The following is a 20,052-nucleotide window of genomic DNA, read 5'->3' on the forward strand; positions in this document are numbered from 1 at the left end:
AAAGCTGGAGGACCACACATCCTGGGTCCATCTGAAAGATATACGAGCTTATCCAAATACCCCATCAGGTCTCCTGGATGTTCCCATTGATGTTCCCACGAACCCCAGCTCCACCGCCACCGTTTCCAGCACAGCAGTCACTGGAGAGACCAGTCCCACCACGAACTCCATCACCACCGCCACTGAGCCCGAGACCACCGACCCCGCACCCAACACTTTTGAATCATCTTGATCAACTTGACCAAAGACTTAACCACCTTTCCCCCTCTCCTGAATCACACCTCCTTGATCTGGCTGACATTATTATCCAAGCCTTCGCAGAATCTCCAGAGTCACCATCTGTACAACCACCTGTATCTGAACCAGTATTTGAGTTGCCTTCTTCACCTCCACCTCCCACAGTTCCTGTTCTTCCACTTCCCTACGTGGATCTTCGCATCCGCCTCATCAGAATCCGCAATCTGGCAGACGATCTCCTCCAAGTCCGCAACCTAGCAGGACAGTTGACCCCGGAGGAACGAGAGTCCATTGTGTTTTCTACAGTAAACATTTTGCACAGCAACACCTGTGAGCTGCTCGACATTCTACATCGGTACTTCCCAAATCAAGCCAGATAAATGCCACAGCAAGTTCCGCCGCTGTGCACTTCAGAAGTACAGACTGTTTTTCTACATAAGTTTGACTCTGAACAGGTATCTGAAACAAATTCCCATTGGTCCAAAGACTTGGATGACAATTATCTGGAAGCCGCCACCATTTCTGACGACAAGCACGGAACCAGTGCTCGTCCAAGCGTTGCCTCTGCTGTAACGGTGTTATATCAATACACCCTCTTCTTCTGCTTCCCATCTGCCAGACTGTTTGCTGTTGGACTCGTGTGCATGATCATACTGTGTATAGGTTTGGTTTTGTTTCTCACTACCTTGTTTTCCTATACTGCTGACAATAACCTCTTTGACCTTTGGATCACACTTACAGCCTTTCCCACTGGCAACGTTACCTTGCCAACCGGAAACGCTACGGTACTTGCAACTACTTCTGTACTTGCAATTACCCCAGCAGTACTTGCAACTGCTTCTGTACTTGCATCTACTCCTGCTCCACTACCTACTACAGCATCTTACACAAAACTCCAACAGTACACCACATTCATACGCCCGTTTGGATATAGATCCCCCCAGACGATCTCAAAGATCAGCCCCATTGCCACCAGTCATCCCACCCCCTGGGCAGACACATCTGCCACGACAGACTTTTCAACTGGCAATCCTCCAGATCCTATTGAAACCTCTGCAACTACTCCTTTCCTCACTGATCCTCCTGTTTTGTATTCTACAACTGTTCCCAATCCTATCAGTAGCTCGGTCCATATTGTCCCCAATCGTACAACTACTTTTGAGGATAATATTGCCTTGCTTGAATTACGACCCACCCCTCCTCCTTCTTCTTTGGTTCCTGCTAGTGACGCTCCTCCTCCCACACATACTACTTTAGCCACGTCAAACATCACCGTCCCAGCCACTCGTCCTCCCAGATAGCTCCACACGCCTAAGTGACCATCAATATATGTCCCAGAATTTACCAGACACTCCGCCTTCTCCACCTGATTCTCCCCCACCGTCGCCTTTAAATTTAGGTGCACACTTGATCCCTGAACCCCCAGAATATCTAAGACAATTAATTCATCCTCATTGGGACCCTGCTCCAGAAGACGATACAAATTGGGACCCCTTCACCCGATACCACACACTGTGTGAACCTTTGTTTGACAGTTGGACATTAGGTCCTAGCCGTACGGTTATACACACTCAGTTACTGTTTGGAGGAACCTTAGGCTTACAAATTGAACAAACAGACGACCTCCTAATCAGGCCACAAACTGGTGACATTGTAGATTTTTGGGTAATTACATACGCCATACTGGGCACTGACTGGATTCCCTTCCTGTTTATCAGAGAGGTTGGATTGAGACCTTTGGAAGTATATGGTATTTTCCAAATCCCAGATCCTACTGAAATAGGGGCTATTAGAATTTACCCCCCATACCCAAATACCTGTTGCTAAAACCCTTGGGATAAATTTGTCGCTCTCCTTAATCAGTAGCCGTTACTTATCTTTCGTACAATTGTGATACAGTGCCTCATTATGAAAACTACCAACATGAAGGGCTTAGCCCTCCTGTTGTGTGTGCTCACCACACCCATGATACATGGAACACAGTACCTAGCAAATTTTCAAGAACAATTTACAACCACTTATGAAATAACATTACCCACTACCAAGGACACAACCACTATCACCCTTGATGTGTGTGCTTACACAATGTGTGGGGAACATCCTGTGCAGCAATATTTGTCAGCTTTTGAAGTATACCTGTGTCCCTTCCCCAATTGTGGAAGTTGGGCACAAGTATGGTGGTATACAGGTTCATGGGTTCCCTACTCAGGTACTGAGATTCCAGATCTAAAAAGGAGCATTTCCATCATGAAATTGCGAGTCACTGGCCTCTGCCAAATGACCAAATGTAATCCAGTGGCTATCACTTTTAGAGGAGTAACGGATGTTACATACAGAACTTATTCCATAGGAATTGATGCCACAGGTAGAGACCCCATTGGAAAAATCAAGATTGTTCCACCCCCAGCCCAACCTACAGCGACCAATCCTTTAGTGCCGACAAAGATCCCAGAAATAAAAATTCCTTACCAGATTGTACCAATTAATAATTCTAAAGATTTAATGGCACTGGAAACAGGATTTGGAGAGACAAACCTATGGCTCGAATGGGCACATTATACTACAAAGAGTTTGAATGTCTCTAATTGTTATTTTTGTTCCCATGCAAGAGCAGAACCAACAGTTGTTCCTTTCCCCTTGGATCTCCAAAATGATCCAGATGGATTTTGGTGTATGTTGCAGTTATTGCAGGCTAAAGACGACATTAATCAGTCTTGTCAGTACCTTGACGAGCACCACCCCTACTTACCCCCTCGGATGAGGATTCCACCTGCATTCAGGATTCCAAATCCTGCTACCAGATATCATACATGTCTGGAACGATATGGGGTGAAACAGACACGGTTTTTAGGAAACTTAACCAAGTGTAACACAACCTTAGGAAATGGGACTCTGAAAAATCTGAACCTAACACGGTTCTCACAAGCTAGAGCAGACATATGGTGGTACTGTGGAACCCGCACTATCCGCCATACACTTCCTAACAATTGGACAGGCAGATGTGCCCTAGTAAAATTGGTCATTCCAATCATTATAGCATCCTTGCCTCCTCCTCATAGCAGCTCTTCCTCACGAGTGAAGAGAAATGCAATGCCTGGATCTTTTGATGATCGGGTCTATATAGATGCTATTGGAGTTCCAAGAGGAGTTCCTGATGAGTTTAAAGCCAGAAACCAGGTAGCTGCAGGATTTGAATCAGTTTTCTTTTGGTGGGCGACTATCAATAAGAATCTTGACTGGATCAACTATATATATTACAATCAGCAGAGATTTGTGAATTACACTAGGGATGCAGTTCAAGGAATTGCAACACAATTAGACGCCACTAGCCGGATGACGTTGGAAAATAGATTAGTTCTTGACCAACTTCTAGCAGCGGATGGAGGGGTGTGCCAAAAGATAGGCACCCAGTGTTGCACCTTTATCCCCAACAATACAGCTCCAGATGGATCAATTACCAGAGCTTTAGAAGGCTTAACCTCACTGTCGCAAGAATTGGCAGAGAACTCTGGCGTTGATACATCCTGGACAGGTTGGATGGATAGAGCTTTTGGTAAATGGAAAACATTTATCATTTCAGCAGCCACGACTATAATCATAGTGGTAGCAATTTTTGTTTTAGTAGGATGTTGCATAATCCCTTGTGCTAGAGGCTTAGTAGAACGCTTAATTGAAACCGCAATAATGAAAAGGACCACAGCAGGACAATATGCCCTGTACGAAAATCTCCTTCCCAACACCACAGGAGAAAACACATTGGACTATCTCCCTCCGAGAAGTACCAATCGCTATGCAACTGTTAGAGACACTGGAGAGATGTCTGCAACTGTATAATCAGATAATAACGCACAGGGATAGAATGTAACCATATAAAGCTGTATAAGATGATGTGATCAATTGTGCAAATCTATGCAAATGTATAATTAAGATATAATCAGTATATAACCAATGAATTTGTGATTTATAACAATATAAATATATTGACATACATAAGAATAAGATAGAACCTGCATATTAAAAGGTTGAAGAAAAATTATATTGTAGTAACCATAGGTTTTAGTAGGATTGACATAATTGAAGTACTGCCGAGATGATACTTTCAAACCAAAAACGAAACAAATTGTACCAGCTGATCTTAAGACTCAGATAATTTTATGGCCTCATAGAATACCTTCTGGAATGGATGGTACCAAGGTACGTTAACCCTGGTGTCACCCTATGGGATAGGGTGAAGAGGGGAATGTTAATATACGGCCTAGCTTTAAGGCTACCACTGGAATAGTGATGGCCAAAGCTATGCAGCCAAGAACAACTGGAAAAAATACTGACTAGGCCAAAGAACAAGCAAGTGAATTAATATTTGAGAATCTGCAAAAAGCAGGTCTGAACAATGAGTCCTGATACAAACTTGGTACAATTTTTAAATCAAATATAGCATCTGTAATGAAAGATCAGATGAATAAAATGGAGCTTATTAGTTTTGGTATACAATGATACAGAGGTAATACAGAGTTCATGAGAAAGGTATGAAAAGTATTGCAGCCGGAAGATGTGAAACTGTTATCTCAACGCTTCCCAAAACATGTTGATAATTAGCAGTAGCTGAGAACGGAAGGAGTTGGGTACATCAGATAGCAGATCGCATGGGAAAGTATGATCTCAGAAAGTGAGAAAGATTAGGAGCAAGGTATCTCACCATTCACTTCTATGGAGAGGATAGAGTATAAAAGATGGGAGATTTTGGCTTAGTTTGAGAGTCTTCTCCAAAGCTTCTGTCAGACGGCGAAGCCCTGTGCGGCTGAAACCAGAATCTGATGTCTGTATTTGTATCAACTTGAAGACCTGTGTTTGGGTAAGAAATAAAATGTATCTATCTATCTAAACCTATCTCTGTCTCTATTTTTATTGATTCTATCTTCTCTTTACCTAACATTTAGCCTACAAGGTAGATCACATACAAGTGACACTCAGTTTTGGACAGAAAGCAGTAGTTATGGGAATTAGTTTTCAATTACGGCTCCTAATGCCACTCCCTTATGATTGGGTGACAATGGAGGTTAGAGAAGCTATACAGAACCTAATATATGAAATAAGTACCTTTAGTCCCCTGTGGGAAGGAGTCAGAAAGAGGTCTATAAGAAGAGGTAATTAAAAACAATGTTTAGGTTTAAAATTGTTACAGAGGAATGATCGTTCCTTCTTTTAGTTAGCACACAATTAAAGGAAATGCCTGTAGTGATGTAACCATTTTTGAACCCTGTTGTTGTGGGCTCCAATTGGCCCAGGAGCTCATTTCATTTGGATTGTACTGGGTTTTGCTCCAGTTTCAGCCCGGTGGAGAGAGAGAAAGCTCTTTGCTGAAGCCCTGTAAAACAGTTATATTTGATAACTAGTGAACAGCTATATGCCCTGATCTCCCTAGGTACGTTGTAGAAGTTAAACAAATATTTAGTTAGTGTTAAAATGGATCTATATTTCAGTTACCTGTTATTGCTCGACAATTGCACATTTTTTTGTTCGTTGTTCAATTTTTAAGGCAATAAACAATTTAGTTTGTTGCCTCTGCCTGTCTGGACTGAAAGAATCCTGGTGGTGTGTGTGTTGGGTCTGCTTTCTGGGAGTGTGGCTCCAGTAACCTAGAAATCATGGTGGATAATTTGAGAGCGGGAGAATCACCCAGAGGCAGTTGGGACCCAGTCGGTGGGAGGAGGGTGTTAATGTAGAGCACAAGTGGCGGGTACTGGCAGATCTGAGCTGTGCTGGGTATAGATCCTCTAAGTGGCCGTGAGGTAACCCCAGGTGGGTGGCCAGGCATTTCGTGGAAGGTACCATGCTCTACAAAGCCTACTGCTAAAAAGGCACACAACAGATACATCTGTCTCTATGCTCTCTGTTAGTATACAGTTTACCCTTTAAAGAAAATTTCTCACACAACATTCTACTCACCTTTCACCCTGTCTTCTCGGGCAAACTCTTTGCAGTCTTCTTTCAGATAAATGACGATTTTTGTCCCTGTCCTCACTCCACTGGCTTCGGCAATCTCAAACACACCAGAACTAGTAATACCAGAAAGACAATCCAATGATTAATTGTAATAAAAATCCTCCATATGCATTTCTTGATAATGCACTCAAAGCACAAAGTGATAGTCACTCAGCACAACAAAAGCAAGATGTTATCCCCAAAACAGAAACCACCTACACTACTTTTAACACAGACCATTAAAGTCCAAAAGAATTTGCGTTGCGGACACAAATCCAAAGAAGGTTGGTGCATTGTAAAGAGACCCAGCAAGGATTAATCATTTTTATACAGACTAAGCACTTCACTACGATTATTAACCCCCAGTTTTTCTTTTGGTTACAAGGTTACTATGTCCTATAGAAAGCTCTGTCTATTCACTTTGAGATCAAAGCTGTACATCTACCTGTTCAGGGCAGGGGTGTAGCCAGACTTGACATTTTGAGGGAGGGAGGGCAGAGTTAATATGGGGGGGGGGGGGGGGGCACTAGGCATCTAGGCGTGAGTAGTGCTTGGTATACTCCTAAATAATGCCATAGAGTACACTTGATAACGGATTTTTAAGTAAACAGTCTGTCCTGCATTAACGTAAACCACATGCACACTTATGGAAACCTTGGAAACACTGACATTTTAAAATGAAGTTGCATTATCCCATAACTTAAAACTCTGCCATTATAACAGACTTGAATCTGGTCAACCTCTCAACATACATCACAATATCCTGGAAAATAATTACTGCAGAGACACATATCCCTCAACTTTACTTTATAAGAAATATAAGTCTTCTTGTCCCTTCCTCTGGTTCTACTGCTTTCTCTCCTTTCTGAAGCAGACATTAACCAGTTAAATTCCCTGAAGTTCCTGACAGTGTTCCTTCCACTCCCTTCTCCTTATGAAGAAGACAAAGGATTGTCTGCCAAATTACTTTGTGAAATAACACTAAATCCTACAAAGAAGCTTCTCAGAGCCTATGTAGCAAGCTTAACACCACCAATTCTAAACACACAAATATCAGTAACTGTACCTTTAAAAAGGCAGCAATGAATGTACAGAACCGCAATATGCTTCCTATTGGAAAAGTCAGACTCCTACGGATCTACGTACAAATTACATGCTACCTTGGTCACCCACAGAACACAGACCAATCATCACCAATTACAGAATAAAGGACCAAAATTAGAAAAGGAAACGCTGAGAAATCACATTCTCTGTAAGAAGCACAGGAGAAATAAAAATAAAAAGGGATTATGTACAACAGGGAGCAAAATACAAGATCACTTTCTACCCCAAAATAAAACTCACAAAAATTATCTAGATACCCAAGTTAAAAGTTGAGGAACAACAGTGAGCTGTATTTTCAAAGCACTTAGACATACAAAGTTATGTGGGGGCATATTTTCAAAACACTTTAGACTTACAAAGTTCTATACATCACTATGGAACTTTTAAGTCTAAGTGCTTTGAAAATGAGCCCCAGTGACTTCAGCCAACTTATTAGAGGCACATAACCACAGAAGCATGGCATGGTCGCATTTTAATATAGTAAGACTAAAGCCTAGCTAAGGAAATAAAAATTAAGCGTTGGCTATACTCCGTAGAAGTTTTTGCAATGTGTGTATGGATGTCTGTTCTGGTGTGTGCATGTCTGTACATGTGGCTATGATTTCTGAACATGTGGCATCATTAAAGGAAAGACTTTTAAATGCCCAGTTGGGTATATACAGGGCTTTTTTTGAGGGGGTACTTGGGAGTACTGAGTACCGGCACCTTTTCCATTGTCTGCTAAAATTGACCCATGGACCCTAAGTTTTAATGAAAGAGCTCAGGCTCTACACACCAATTCTGCCTTGTCATAGATTCTGTGACTGGTTGCAGGGGGCCTGGCTATTCTAGGGTGGGTCCCTCAGTGATCACCCCACCCCTGAAGGGTGGCCTAGCATTTGAGTACCGGCACCTTTTTCGCTAGAAAAACTGCACTGGGTATATATGATAATTTCAACTTTGTTAAATGTTTCAGACATATGCATCTATTTGCTCCCATGATATAACTGAATTCTACTATTCTGTCTCGTTGTATTTTCAAATGTAAGTCACATTGAACCTGAGCTTGCTTGGGATAATGTGGGATATAAATGCAAAAACAAAACAAAAAACAAAACAAAACAAAAAACTCAATGCAGAAAAGACCCAATGCCTAATACTAACCTCCCAACTCAACAAGAAAGAATACATCGCCATCAACACACCAACCCTAAACCTTCCTATTTCAAAAACCTTAAAAATTCTTGAAGTCACCATAGATCGACACCTTACACTAGAGAACCACGCGAGAAACACAACCAAGATGTTCCACTCAATGTGGAAATTAAAAAGAATAAGACCTTTCTTCCCAAGGAATGTTTTCCGTAACCTGGTACAATCATTAGTGCTCAGTCATCTAGACTATTGCAATGCACTATATGCCGGCTGCAAAGAACAAATAATCAAGAAACTCCAGACAGCCCAGAATACTGCAGCTAGACTCATAGCAGCCCCAGAAATCATTCACACTCTCTCCCTGAACCAGTGGCGTGGCTACGGGGGGCCTTGGGGGCCCAGGCTCCCCCAGCCCTGGTGGCCAGTCAGTACCTGTGTTTTAGGCACTACTGGCTGCCCCTCCCGCTCCCTACACTACTGTTCTTCACTGCTTTCTGCACTGCAGTCCTTCAATTTTACATGCAGCCGGCAGTGTCGGTGAGATAAATACACTACCTTTGGCGGCCAAGAAACTGTCCTTGTGCTACAGTTTCCTGTCCCACATAGGCGGGTTGCTGCAACAGAGAGAGCGCTTCTGGGGCCGCTGAAGGCAGTGTGTTTACTCCAGTGCATTTTTTCTAGCAAAAAATCATTATAGATAAGAACAGACTGCAATGCGGGTTGGGCCCTGAGATAGGGTTCAATCCTGGCTTGTGTTTGCTAAACATATCACCAAGAGGGGGCCGGGGTTCTCCTCATGGACTTTTAGCCTATATTGTTACAGCAGCCAGGATTCTAATTGCAAAACATTGGAAACAACAGGTGATACCCACTGTGGATCAAGTACTGGCTAAAGTGGACTATTGCTGCCTAATGGACAAATTTACAGCCCTGAGGCGAGGGGGAATGGAGAGATTTCTTAAAACATGGCCCTCCTATGCAGAGTGGCGGGGTCTCACCGGATGACACACGCACAATGAGGGATCTACAATGCTGAAAGTGAATATTTACATGCCTGAGATATTCAGAGGGGGGAGGAAGGGTGGATGGGGTCTTTGATGTTGCTTATATGCGAGATGACTAGATTTCTCTGTTAGCCTGAGTTGATATTTTGTACTGAAAAGTTACTAATAAATACAAAGATGTTGAAAAAAAAATCATTATAGATAGTCAATTGTTTGTGTTGTGCCTAAGACAGCAACAGCCAGACTACAATTAATTATTCTGTGCCATCGACTACCCAAAGCCTGATAGAAAACTAATAATCGTAGATGCTTCCTAAAGCTTACTGCATCAGTTATGAACCTTAATTCCACTGTAATTTGTTCCATGCATCCACAGCTGCCAGAGAAAAAGTTCAAGCCCATAAGGTCCCTGAAGTGTACAGGCTATCCTCCAAACTCAATGAACAAGAGGGCCTATAAGTTTTAAGGACTGTGTTGATGTATTGTAGTGCCTCACCATCAATAGACAGATGAATTAGCATCATCAAATTACACTTAATTCTCCAGGCAACAGGAAGCCATTGGCGGGACAACACGCTGGACCTACAGTCCTCTCCTACAAGCCTAGCGAGTCCATATACCAACATCAGAATCATATGAAAATCTCACAATCATCATTCATTAACCAAATGATGTTAAAATACTTCAAGACATATAGGGTTATAGTGGTTTTTCCAATGCAGATGACACTTACCCATCAGAAGACCACTTATATCCCAGACTCCCATCCTCCAAGGAGCGTGAATAAACCTCCACTTTGTTGGCTACCATGAAGGCAGAGTAGAAGCCTACGCCGAACTGGCCAATGATCTTGCTGCCGGCCTCAGTCTGATTCTGTAAAGCATCCAAGAAGGCCTACCAAAGATAACAAGGTTACAATTTGCTGCCTGGGCTACAGTCTCACAGCTAATCCAATCTGAATCTGATCACTTAACACCGGAACTCTTGGCAATTACATTTCAGTTCTCACTGCTGTAGCATATAACTGTACCCTTCAGCATATTCCAGGTCCCTGAATCTTCAGACTGCAATACTTGTTAATGGTCTAACAGATGTTTATGCTTATTAAAGACATTTGATACAACACCTTTACTAAGTAGTAGGCACACAGCGGTTTACAAAAAATAAGCAATAAGGAGGAAAAACAAGTTAGAAAGAAATGCCATTTTAAAATGGGAAAGTAATATTCACTCCAGGCAGATATAGCAGGCAGAGGTATCTAAAAGTTCATTGGAGTGCCTCAGGAGTCTATGCTGGGGCCGATTCTGTTTCACATATTTGAGAGAGACATTGCTGAAGAGTTAGAAGGAAAAGTTTGTCTTTTTGTGAATGACAATAAGATAGCCAATAAAGTGGATACCCTGGAGGGAGTAGAAACCATGAGAAGGGATCTCTAAATGTTGGAAGAATGGTCAAGGGTCTGACAGTTAAAATTTAATGTGACGAAGTGCAGAGTGATGCATTTGGGGTGCAGAAATCCAAAAGAGATGTACCAGATAGGAGGGGAGAGACTGGTAAGCTCAGCTCAGGAGAGAGAACTGGGGGTGATATATCTGAGGATCTCAAGGTGACAAAACAATGCAACAAGATGATGGCTGTGGCCAGAAGGATGCTAGGCTGCATAGAGAGGGGTACAACTAGCAGAAAAAAGGACGTATTGATGACCCTGTACAAGTCGTTGGTGAGGCTCCACTTGAAGTTCTGTGTTCAGTTTTGAAGGCCATATCTTGCTAAGGATGTAAAAAGACGAAGCGGTGCAGAGAAAAGCGACAAAAATGGTATGGGGTTTGCGTAGCAAGATGTACGAGGAGAGACTTGCTGACCTGACCACACGTATACCTTGGAGGAAAGGAGAAACCAGAAATGATACGATACAGACGTTCAAATATTTGTTAAGATATAAATCCATAAAAAAACTTTTCACCGAGAGGGTGGTAGGTACCTGGAACGCCCTTCCACAGGAGATGGTGGAGATGCAAATGGTAACGGAATTTAAAAATGTGTGGGATAAACACAAAGGAATCCTGTTTGGAAGGAATGGATCCAAAGAAGCTTAGGGGAAATTAGGTAGCAACACCACTAATTGGGAAGCAAAGTCAGGTTGGGCAAGACTTCTACAAACTGTGCCCTCACTGCAGCTGAATAGATTTGGATGAGCTACAGAGATGCTTTTCAGGGGCTTTGACAACTTCAGAAATTTAGAACAAGGACAGTGCCAGACAGACTTCTATGGTCTGTGCCCTGAAAATGGCAAGGACAAATCAACATCAAGTACAAATATGAAATATCACATCATACCGTATGTAATGAGTTTATCTTGTTGGGCAAACTGGATGGACTGTACAGTTCTTCATCTGCTGTCATCTACTATGTTACTATGGCAAGAGAACGAACACATCTTGAGGGAGTATGTGGGATAGTGAGGGAAGACAAGTAGTTGGGGGAGGGAGAAATCATGGTCCAAACAGAGAATCTTAAATTTAACCCTAGCCATAATAGAAAGCTGATGTGACTATACGAGAAGGGGTGTTGCTCAATCAAAACGTTTTGCCCTAAGATTAACGCAGGTGGCGGCATTCTGCAATGTCTGAATGCATTTTAGCTTAGACTGAGGGAAGGAAATGAAGTGAAAGTATTTTGCACAGGGTAAGAAAAACAGCTTTTATGAGATTTGAGACCTGTGTACAGAAAGTTCTGAATCCAGTATAATTCCAAGATAGCAAAATTAAGTACCCAGGGAGATCTGCAAGTCCAAAAGGTTAAGCGATTGGGAGGGTGGTGGAAGATCGCCTGTGATCCAACTTGCTAAAGTTTTGCCTTTATTCAGAAGTAGTTGGTGTTCACTAAGCCAGGAAGCAACTGAGTGCAGACACTTTTGTAGGGGGGTTACATCCAAGCATAAAGGAGAGGTTGGGGGAAAAAAAAGAAAGAAAGATTATTATCCGCATAGATGAATGCCTTGATACCTGCGCCTTGAATGACATTGGCTAAGGGACTTAGAATAGAACCCTATGGAACACCATTGGCAAGTGGGAGAGTGACCAAAGTAGATGATAGGGTAGAAACTGTAAAGAACTGATAATTAAGAAAAGATATAAACCAGTTAAAAACCCAACCTCAAAGACCGATTTCAAATAGATGTGAAAAAAAGAGAGAGTGGTTAACAAGGTCAAAAGCAGAAGATGAGGGAGACTAAGAGAATGATATGACTGCAGTCAAGCGTGGAATGAAGACTACCGAGGAGAGCTGTTATAATTGTTTCTGTGCTATAAGTATCTGAAACCTGTTTGGAGCGGATGAAGAATCAAAGAACTGTCCACATGAGATAAGAGCTGAGAAAAGAATGTTCCCAGCGAGTTCGGACAAAAAGCACAAATTTGAAATGGGGCGAAAACTTGCAGCTTCCAGGGGATCTAAAGTGGGCTTCTTTAGGATGGGCAAACCAGAGCCCATTTCCATAGATGGGACATACTGCCTAAGGCAGAGGTATGCAATTCCAGTCCTCGAGAGCCGCAGGCAGGTCAGGTTTTCAGGATATCCACAATGAATATGCAGGAGACAGATTTGCATACCAAGGAGGCAGTGCTTGCAAATCTATCTCCTGCATATTCATTGTGGATATCCTGAAAACCTGACCTGCCTGCGGCTCTCGAGGACCGAAGTTGCCTACCCCTGGCCTAAGGTAAGGCTCTGGGAAATAACTAAATAGGCAAGAAGTACAAGGTCGTGACCCTGTCCCTTTCCAAGAGGTAAGGGACAGGGTCTAAAGAGCATGTTTTGGGACACATGCTGGCTAACAGATGGGACTGAAAATGTATCCCAGGTCACTGAAGTGAATGAGCAGATATGGGCATGACTGAAAAATGGTTAGGACTGGAAGAAGTAGAGGACAAGAAGCTTGTAAAGTAGTTATCTTAGATTGAAAAAAAAAAGACTAATGTATCAGCAGAAGGCATCAAAATAGGTGAAGATGAGTGATAAGTCAGAGAATTAACACAGAATCATTTTTTTACTCAAAAAAGGAGAGTTAATTAGATGGGAGAAGTAGGCTCGCTTTGCTTTTTCACTTTTTTTTTATTTTATTAAAATTATAAGTGCTGTTTACTGTTTTGACTTGAGCTACAGATTACGGGGAGTGAGATTGACACCAGAGACATTTGGCTCTTCTAAGTTGTTGTTTTAGAAGGCATAGGCCCAAGTGGAGCCATGAAGTTTTACGAGAATTAAAACAGGAAGAAGTATGGAGAAGAACCAGGTCGAGGGTGTGACTTGCAACGTGTGGGGAAATTAACCAATTGTTGTAGCCTATATCAGTCAAGTCAGAGAGAAAGAAGCAGAATGAGGGAGGCTGAATTGTCAACATGGATGCTACAATCCCCCAAAATAAGAATGTTGGAATATCTAATAACTACGTCAGCAGGGGACTGGAGAAGAGAGTCCTAGAAATCTGGTGTAGAGGAAGGAAGACAATAGAGGATAAGAACATATAACATAGTAACATAGTAGATGACGGCAGAAAAAGACCTGCACGGTCCATCCAGTCTGCCCAACAAGATAAACTCATATGTGCTACTTTTTGTGTATACCCTACTTTGATTTGTACCTGTGCTCTTCAGGGCACAGACCGTATAAGTCTGCCCAGCACTATCCCTGCCTCCCACCACCAGCTCTGGCACAGACCGTATAAGTCTGCCCAGCACTATCCCTGCCTCCCAACCACCAGTCCCGCTTCCCACCACCGGCTCTGGCACAGACCATATAAGTCTGCCCCGCCTCCCGATCTTGACTAAGCTCCTGAGGATCCATTCCTTCTGCACAGGATTCCTTTATGCTTATCCCACGCATGATTGAATTCTGTTACCGTTTTCATTTCCACCACCTCCCGCGGGAGGGCATTCCAAGCATCCACTACTCTCTCCGTGAAAAAATACTTCCTAACATTTTTCTTGAGTCTGCCCCCCTTCAATCTCGTTTCATGTCCTCTCGTTCTACCACCTTCCCATCTCCGGAAAAGGTTCGTTTGCGGATTAATACCTTTCAAATATAAAGGAGAAGGAAGAGCAATCTTGACAAGTAAAGCTTCTGGGTAACAAAGGAAGTTTAGGGAAAGTTCTATAACTGGACGCTAAAATCCCCCAAAACAAGAACGTTCGAATATCTAATAACTACATCAGCATGGGATTGGAGAAGAGAGTCCCAGAAATCTGGTGTAGAAGAAGGACAAGAGGATAAGAATATATAATGTAGAAGGAAGAGCAATCTTGACAAATAAAGCTTCTGGGTAACAAAGGAAGTTTATGGAAAGTTCTATAACTGGGAAATCAGAGGAATAAAAGAGCTATCCCACCAAAACGGTAAGAGATGTGAGAGGAAAAGAACGCAGAAAAAGGAGGAAGTGACGTCACGGGGCTGAATGGACACCCGAGAGTTTAGCTCCTGCACTACCCTGCTTTTAATTGCTTCATCCACCGACATCTACTTCCTTCCGTCTTTACTTACCTGGGAAGGTTCGTGGTGAGTTCTTGGTAGCCATGAGTAAGCTTTCTTCGTTGCAGCATAAGGAGGGTGAGCACCACTCGGTGAGACAGCTGGCTAAGGACTGTCTCCTGCTCGCTTGTAGGAGTCTGACTCAGCCTCCTCCCACGCAGCCCTGCATCATTCTCTCCCCAAGAAAGGCTTCCCGAAGGAATTAGTCAAATGCCTCGAGGAGATCCGTGCAGATATTCAAGCCTCTAAGGTTGAAATCTTGGAGCACATGGACGCCATCAGTCTGGATTTGCGTGAGCTCAGGGACAGGGTGGAGGTCTTGGAGGAGCAGACTGATGAGTAGGCTGAGCAAGCGACAGTAGTGGACTCTCGATTTTCTCAGCTGTTGGAGCAAACTGAGGAGCTTCATTACAAAGTTGATGATCTCAAGAATCGGGGATGCAGGCACAATCTCCATTTCCTTGAGGTGCTGGAGAATGGTAATGTGGAAGATGTTCCCGCCATAGTGCGACACTCTGGATTCAGGTGCAGTGGAAACAGACGGGGCACAGAGTCTTGGGAAAGACACTGGATAATAAACCCAGGGACATCATAGCGAGATTTTCTTCATTTGCTTTCAAAGGAGAGCTTGTTGGTGCATGCTCGTCAACTATCATCCGTGGATTATAATGAAGCTAAAGTGTCAGTCTATCAGGACCATTCCTTGTTCACGTTAACTAAGAGACGCGCTATGAAGCCAGTGTTGGAGATCTTAATCAAAGAGAAGCTTGCATACAGATGGGATTTCCTTTTGCTCTATGTTTTATGATCAAGGGAAAGCAGAGCAGGCTTCGCAGAGTTACGAAGGCTTGGAAGATTCTTCATGAGGTTGGCCTGACTTCATCTGCTCTCCCGCCGACTGATCTGGCTCCCTCGACGAGGGACAAGTTACAAAAGTGGAAGAGAGTTGCTCAGAAAGCTAAGAAACAATTGGCCCAGACTTGATTCTTGATCAATCATTACTGTTTTGCTTGCGAGCTTATTGCGAGTTCTTTGATGACTGTTTGTTATATTGCCTTGCAATAATTGGGTAGTTCTGCATGGAGAATATGCTAACTGCGGTGAATGAGTGGTGCGTGGATGTATTTCTACCAGGTGATAAAGGCTTGGGTGGGGTGAGAATGTGGGGGATGTGTGTGAAGTTGGGGGGTCCATTTGGTCTGGTAGTTACTTTCTCCTGATTTCCCATTCAGTGCTGTGAGATGCTGTCTGGTGGGTGTGTGAGTGTGTGTGTAGGGGGGGGGGGGGGGGAGTTTTCAAGGGATTATGTGAGGGGGATGTCTTTAAATTTGCTTTAGGCTTGAGGGGTTCCCATGTTCCTATGTACACTCTGCACAGCTGCCTGTCATGTGTCTGATAGGAGTAAGGATTTAAAATTTTTGACTTACAACATGAAAGGCCTGAACTCTCCTCAAAAGCGCCAAAAATTATTTAAGGAATTGTTGCACTTTATATTTAAGCGTTTTTTAATTAAATTTTAACACAGTATACAACAGCAACACAGTCTGTTATACATATGTTACTAACAGAACACCTTGCAAATTAACAGCGCACAACTAGTCAATATCCAAACTGTTTTACAAAATTAATTCCCCCCTCTCCCCCCCGTTCCCACCCCTTATCCCCCCCCCTCTCCACTAGTAACCTTCTCAACATACCCTTATAGCAACAGTATTATCCATAGGAATACATTCCATACTCCCAACAAGCGATTACCTATAGTTGCATAACAATAAATCATTATTATGCACATACACCCTCCCCTTTCCTCATACATAAACTCTCCTCATCAATACCCCTGGAGGCCTGGGTTCTGATAACCCCCCAGAGCGATGGAGAATTGTCCAACCTACTTTACATCTCCCCCTTCCCCCCTCCCCTCTGCATCCATTATGTATTTATTAATTCCCACAAAACAAAACTGAAAGGAATTGTTGCACTTTAAACCACATGTGGTGTTTCTTCAGGAAATTCACTAATTTATTTATTTTGCTGCTTTTATATCCCACATTTTCCCACCTATTTGCAGGCTCAATGTGGCTTACAATATAATACAACTACAATCACATTGATGGAATAGAGAATCAGAGTATATATAACAGATAAGGTACACAGGAATATTATGGCAATCATATTAACGGAGAAGAATTTCAGAATTATTGCTATTAAGGTTCATACGAAAATTATGTTGATTAAGAAGTGGGTAAGTGGATAACAACATCTCTCTATATATAAAACGCACCTCCAACGTTCTAATGAAGCCTCAGGCGGAAACTTGAGGTTGCATAGATATCCGGTTTAGTGTCTGCCCCGCCCTCGCGTCACAACGTGATGATGTCGAGGGCAGAGCACTAACACTGAACGAATGGCATTGCCTAGCCAACCCAAGAACGGACAAGGACTCACTACGACTGCCCATCATGGTGCAGGTAGGCGCACGCGCGCTGCACATGGGGGCAGGGAGCAGGGCTCGCATACCCGGCGATCTCGCTCATCATGCAAAACCTTGCTAGCGCCCGTTTCATTGCTTTCTGAAACGGGCCTTTTTTTTACTAGTAATATAATGATATCAGGAAAAGGTATAATTGTCAGTAATTAGGATAAATAGATAACACTTGGCGATTGATGGTTCTAAGAAGCGGGGGATAACAATTTTGCTCCACTCCTCCTTGCAGACGCAGGTAGTTAAAATTCAGCGTGATAAAGATGAGCGGTTCTTGCTTTTGAGTCTCAGGATAGATGACTTGGCCTTTACTTTAGCCTCAATAATATCTTGTCCCAATGGTAAATTGATAGTGGGGGGGGGGGGGGGGGGCGCGGATTTCAATACCACACAGCACCCTGCGTTGGATAGGTCGGGCCCATCTTCCGGTCCAGATGTTCAAGTTTCCCAAGCTTTAAATAGGTTTGTTCGAGATCTTGCCATCTCTGATGTTTGGCATGTATCTCATCCGAGGGTTTGTGATTATTCGTTTTATTAGCACTCTCACGATACTTATTCTCGCATTACCTTTTCGTTGATATCTCTCTGACGCAAGCTGGATGGACTTCAGATATTGGAACTTTTACTTTATCGGACCATGCTCCTGTTTGGGTCCAGCTTCCCTCTCTACGTGAGGAGGTTAAGGAGAGGAGGTGGACATTGAATACTACCTTGATAAAAGAGGATGAGATTTTGGCTGGTTATAGAAAACCCTTGCAGGAGTATCTTGAACTTAATTTAAACTCGGGACCATCTATGGGTGTTGTTTGGGATGCACTTAAGGCTGTCTCTAGAGGTTTCTTTCTCCAAAAAGCTAGTTTCCGTGCCAGGCAGCAAAGGGCTGAGGTAGCTAAGTGCCTTACTGAATTGACTCACTTGTCTGAAAGTCACAAATCTTCTCATTCGGTTGCTACCCTGCGGGTAATTCAAGCACTTCGTTTGAAATCAGACCAGATATATTCTGATCAGTTACAATTCTTTTATGCTCAACAGCGACACTCTCAATACGTGTATAGTAATAAACCAAGTAGGGCCTTGGTGGTTAAGTTGCGTCAATGCCAGGTAGACCACACTATTCTTAAGGTGGGGGGTGGTAATGGAAAGTTTGTGACATCATCCTTGCAGGTCCGTCAAAAATTTCAGTCATTTTATCAAACTCTTTACACATCTGACACCTCTACTACGCCTGAAGCGATCAATAATTTTCTATCGACATGTTCTTTCCCTACACTTACAGTCGAGCAACAGGATGCTCTGGATGGTCCGGTTTCAGTTGATGAGGTCTCTAAGGTTATTAAAGCACTTACAATTGGAAAATCACCTGGTCTGGTTTTAAATTAAATGTGAATAAATCAGAGGCCTTAGCGATCGGAATCTCTCGTCCAGTTCTGGAGTCCATTTAGCACTCTTTTTCTTTTAAATGGGTATATGGGGGTATAACTTACTTGGGGGTTACTCTTACCCCTACTCTTTCAGATTTGTTTGCTGCTATCTTCCTCTTTTGAAGGCTCTTTATAAGGATCTGGAGAGGAAGGATGCCTCTGATTTGTCTTGGTTGGGTAGGATTGCTAAGTTAAAAATGAATATACTACCTCGTTTGATGTATCTTTTCCAAGTCCTCCCCTCTTAGAGTTTCTAGGGGCTTCTTAGCGAGTTTGCAGGACAAACTGGCTCATTTTGTCTGGTCTAACAAGCGCCCTAGACTGCCCAGGGCGTTAAGTTATCGAGACCGGAGGAAAGGTGGTCTAGGGGTTCCTAATGTTCTTTGGTATTATAAAGCGGCTCAAGCTTGAGCGGCCTTTGAGAGGTTTCAAGATAATCCACAAAAGCTATGGGTTCAGTTGGAGCAGGTTGAAGTGAGTTCTTGTCCTCTTTGCTCGTTGATGTGGCTTCAACTCAAATATAGGATTTTAAGCAAGGACTTGTGCCCCTCGATTTTTTCAACTGGGATGGGTTATTTACTAAGCCAGACTTAGTCCTTTCCAAATTGTCTCCAATAGCTAACAACCCACTTTTTCCTCCTGGTCTCTCTCCCAGGCTGTTTTCTAGATGGGTATCTCTGGGCTTGGTGACCTGAGGTCAACTGTTTGACGAGGATCACCTGATTCCTTTGATTCATTGAAATAACAATATTCTATTCTAACCACAGAGTTGTATGCTTATTCTCAGCTGAGACACTTTCTTTCCTCTAAGGAGATCAAGGCTAAAATATTGCGAGAGGACTCCTTTACAGAGGATCTTCGTGAAGATTCTAAAACTACTAGGGGTCTTATCACTTGTTTTTTATTCCTATCAGCGTAGGCAAATTTGTCCCAGTTTTGCCTATAGGGAACGCTGGCATCGGGAATTAGGGGTGACTATTGAGGATGCTGATTGGTCCTTTTTGGAGACTGGATGGACGAAGGTGTCGCTATCGGTTCCCTTTCAGGAGAGTGTAGTTAAAAGTACTCTATAGGTGGTACTTGACCTCCTGTACGCAGTGGTGTGCTGGTAAATTTTTAACAACAAGCTCTCTCCCTGGTCCACATCTGCGCTCCCCCCCCC

At 43.0% G+C, this 20,052-nt stretch overlaps 1 protein-coding gene across 1 annotated transcript in view; it reads right to left on the reverse strand.

Moving 5' to 3' along the window:
* LOC115459615 (heat shock protein 75 kDa, mitochondrial-like) overlaps positions 1-10,355 on the reverse strand; it is a gene marked incomplete at both ends in the record, with an annotated part of 39,610 nt that extends 29,255 nt beyond the window's left edge. Inside the window, 2 exons of the mRNA XM_030189425.1 lie at positions 6,184-6,293; positions 10,195-10,355. Coding sequence (XP_030045285.1) covers positions 6,184-6,293; positions 10,195-10,355 — 271 coding nt within the window. The remainder of the gene's footprint in view (positions 1-6,183; positions 6,294-10,194) is intronic.
* Positions 10,356-20,052: the final 9,697 nt, after the last annotated feature.

The sequence above is a fragment of the Microcaecilia unicolor genome, unplaced genomic scaffold (genome assembly GCF_901765095.1).
Source record: "Microcaecilia unicolor unplaced genomic scaffold, aMicUni1.1, whole genome shotgun sequence".
In the NCBI taxonomy this organism is placed as follows: Eukaryota; Metazoa; Chordata; class Amphibia; order Gymnophiona; family Siphonopidae; genus Microcaecilia; species Microcaecilia unicolor.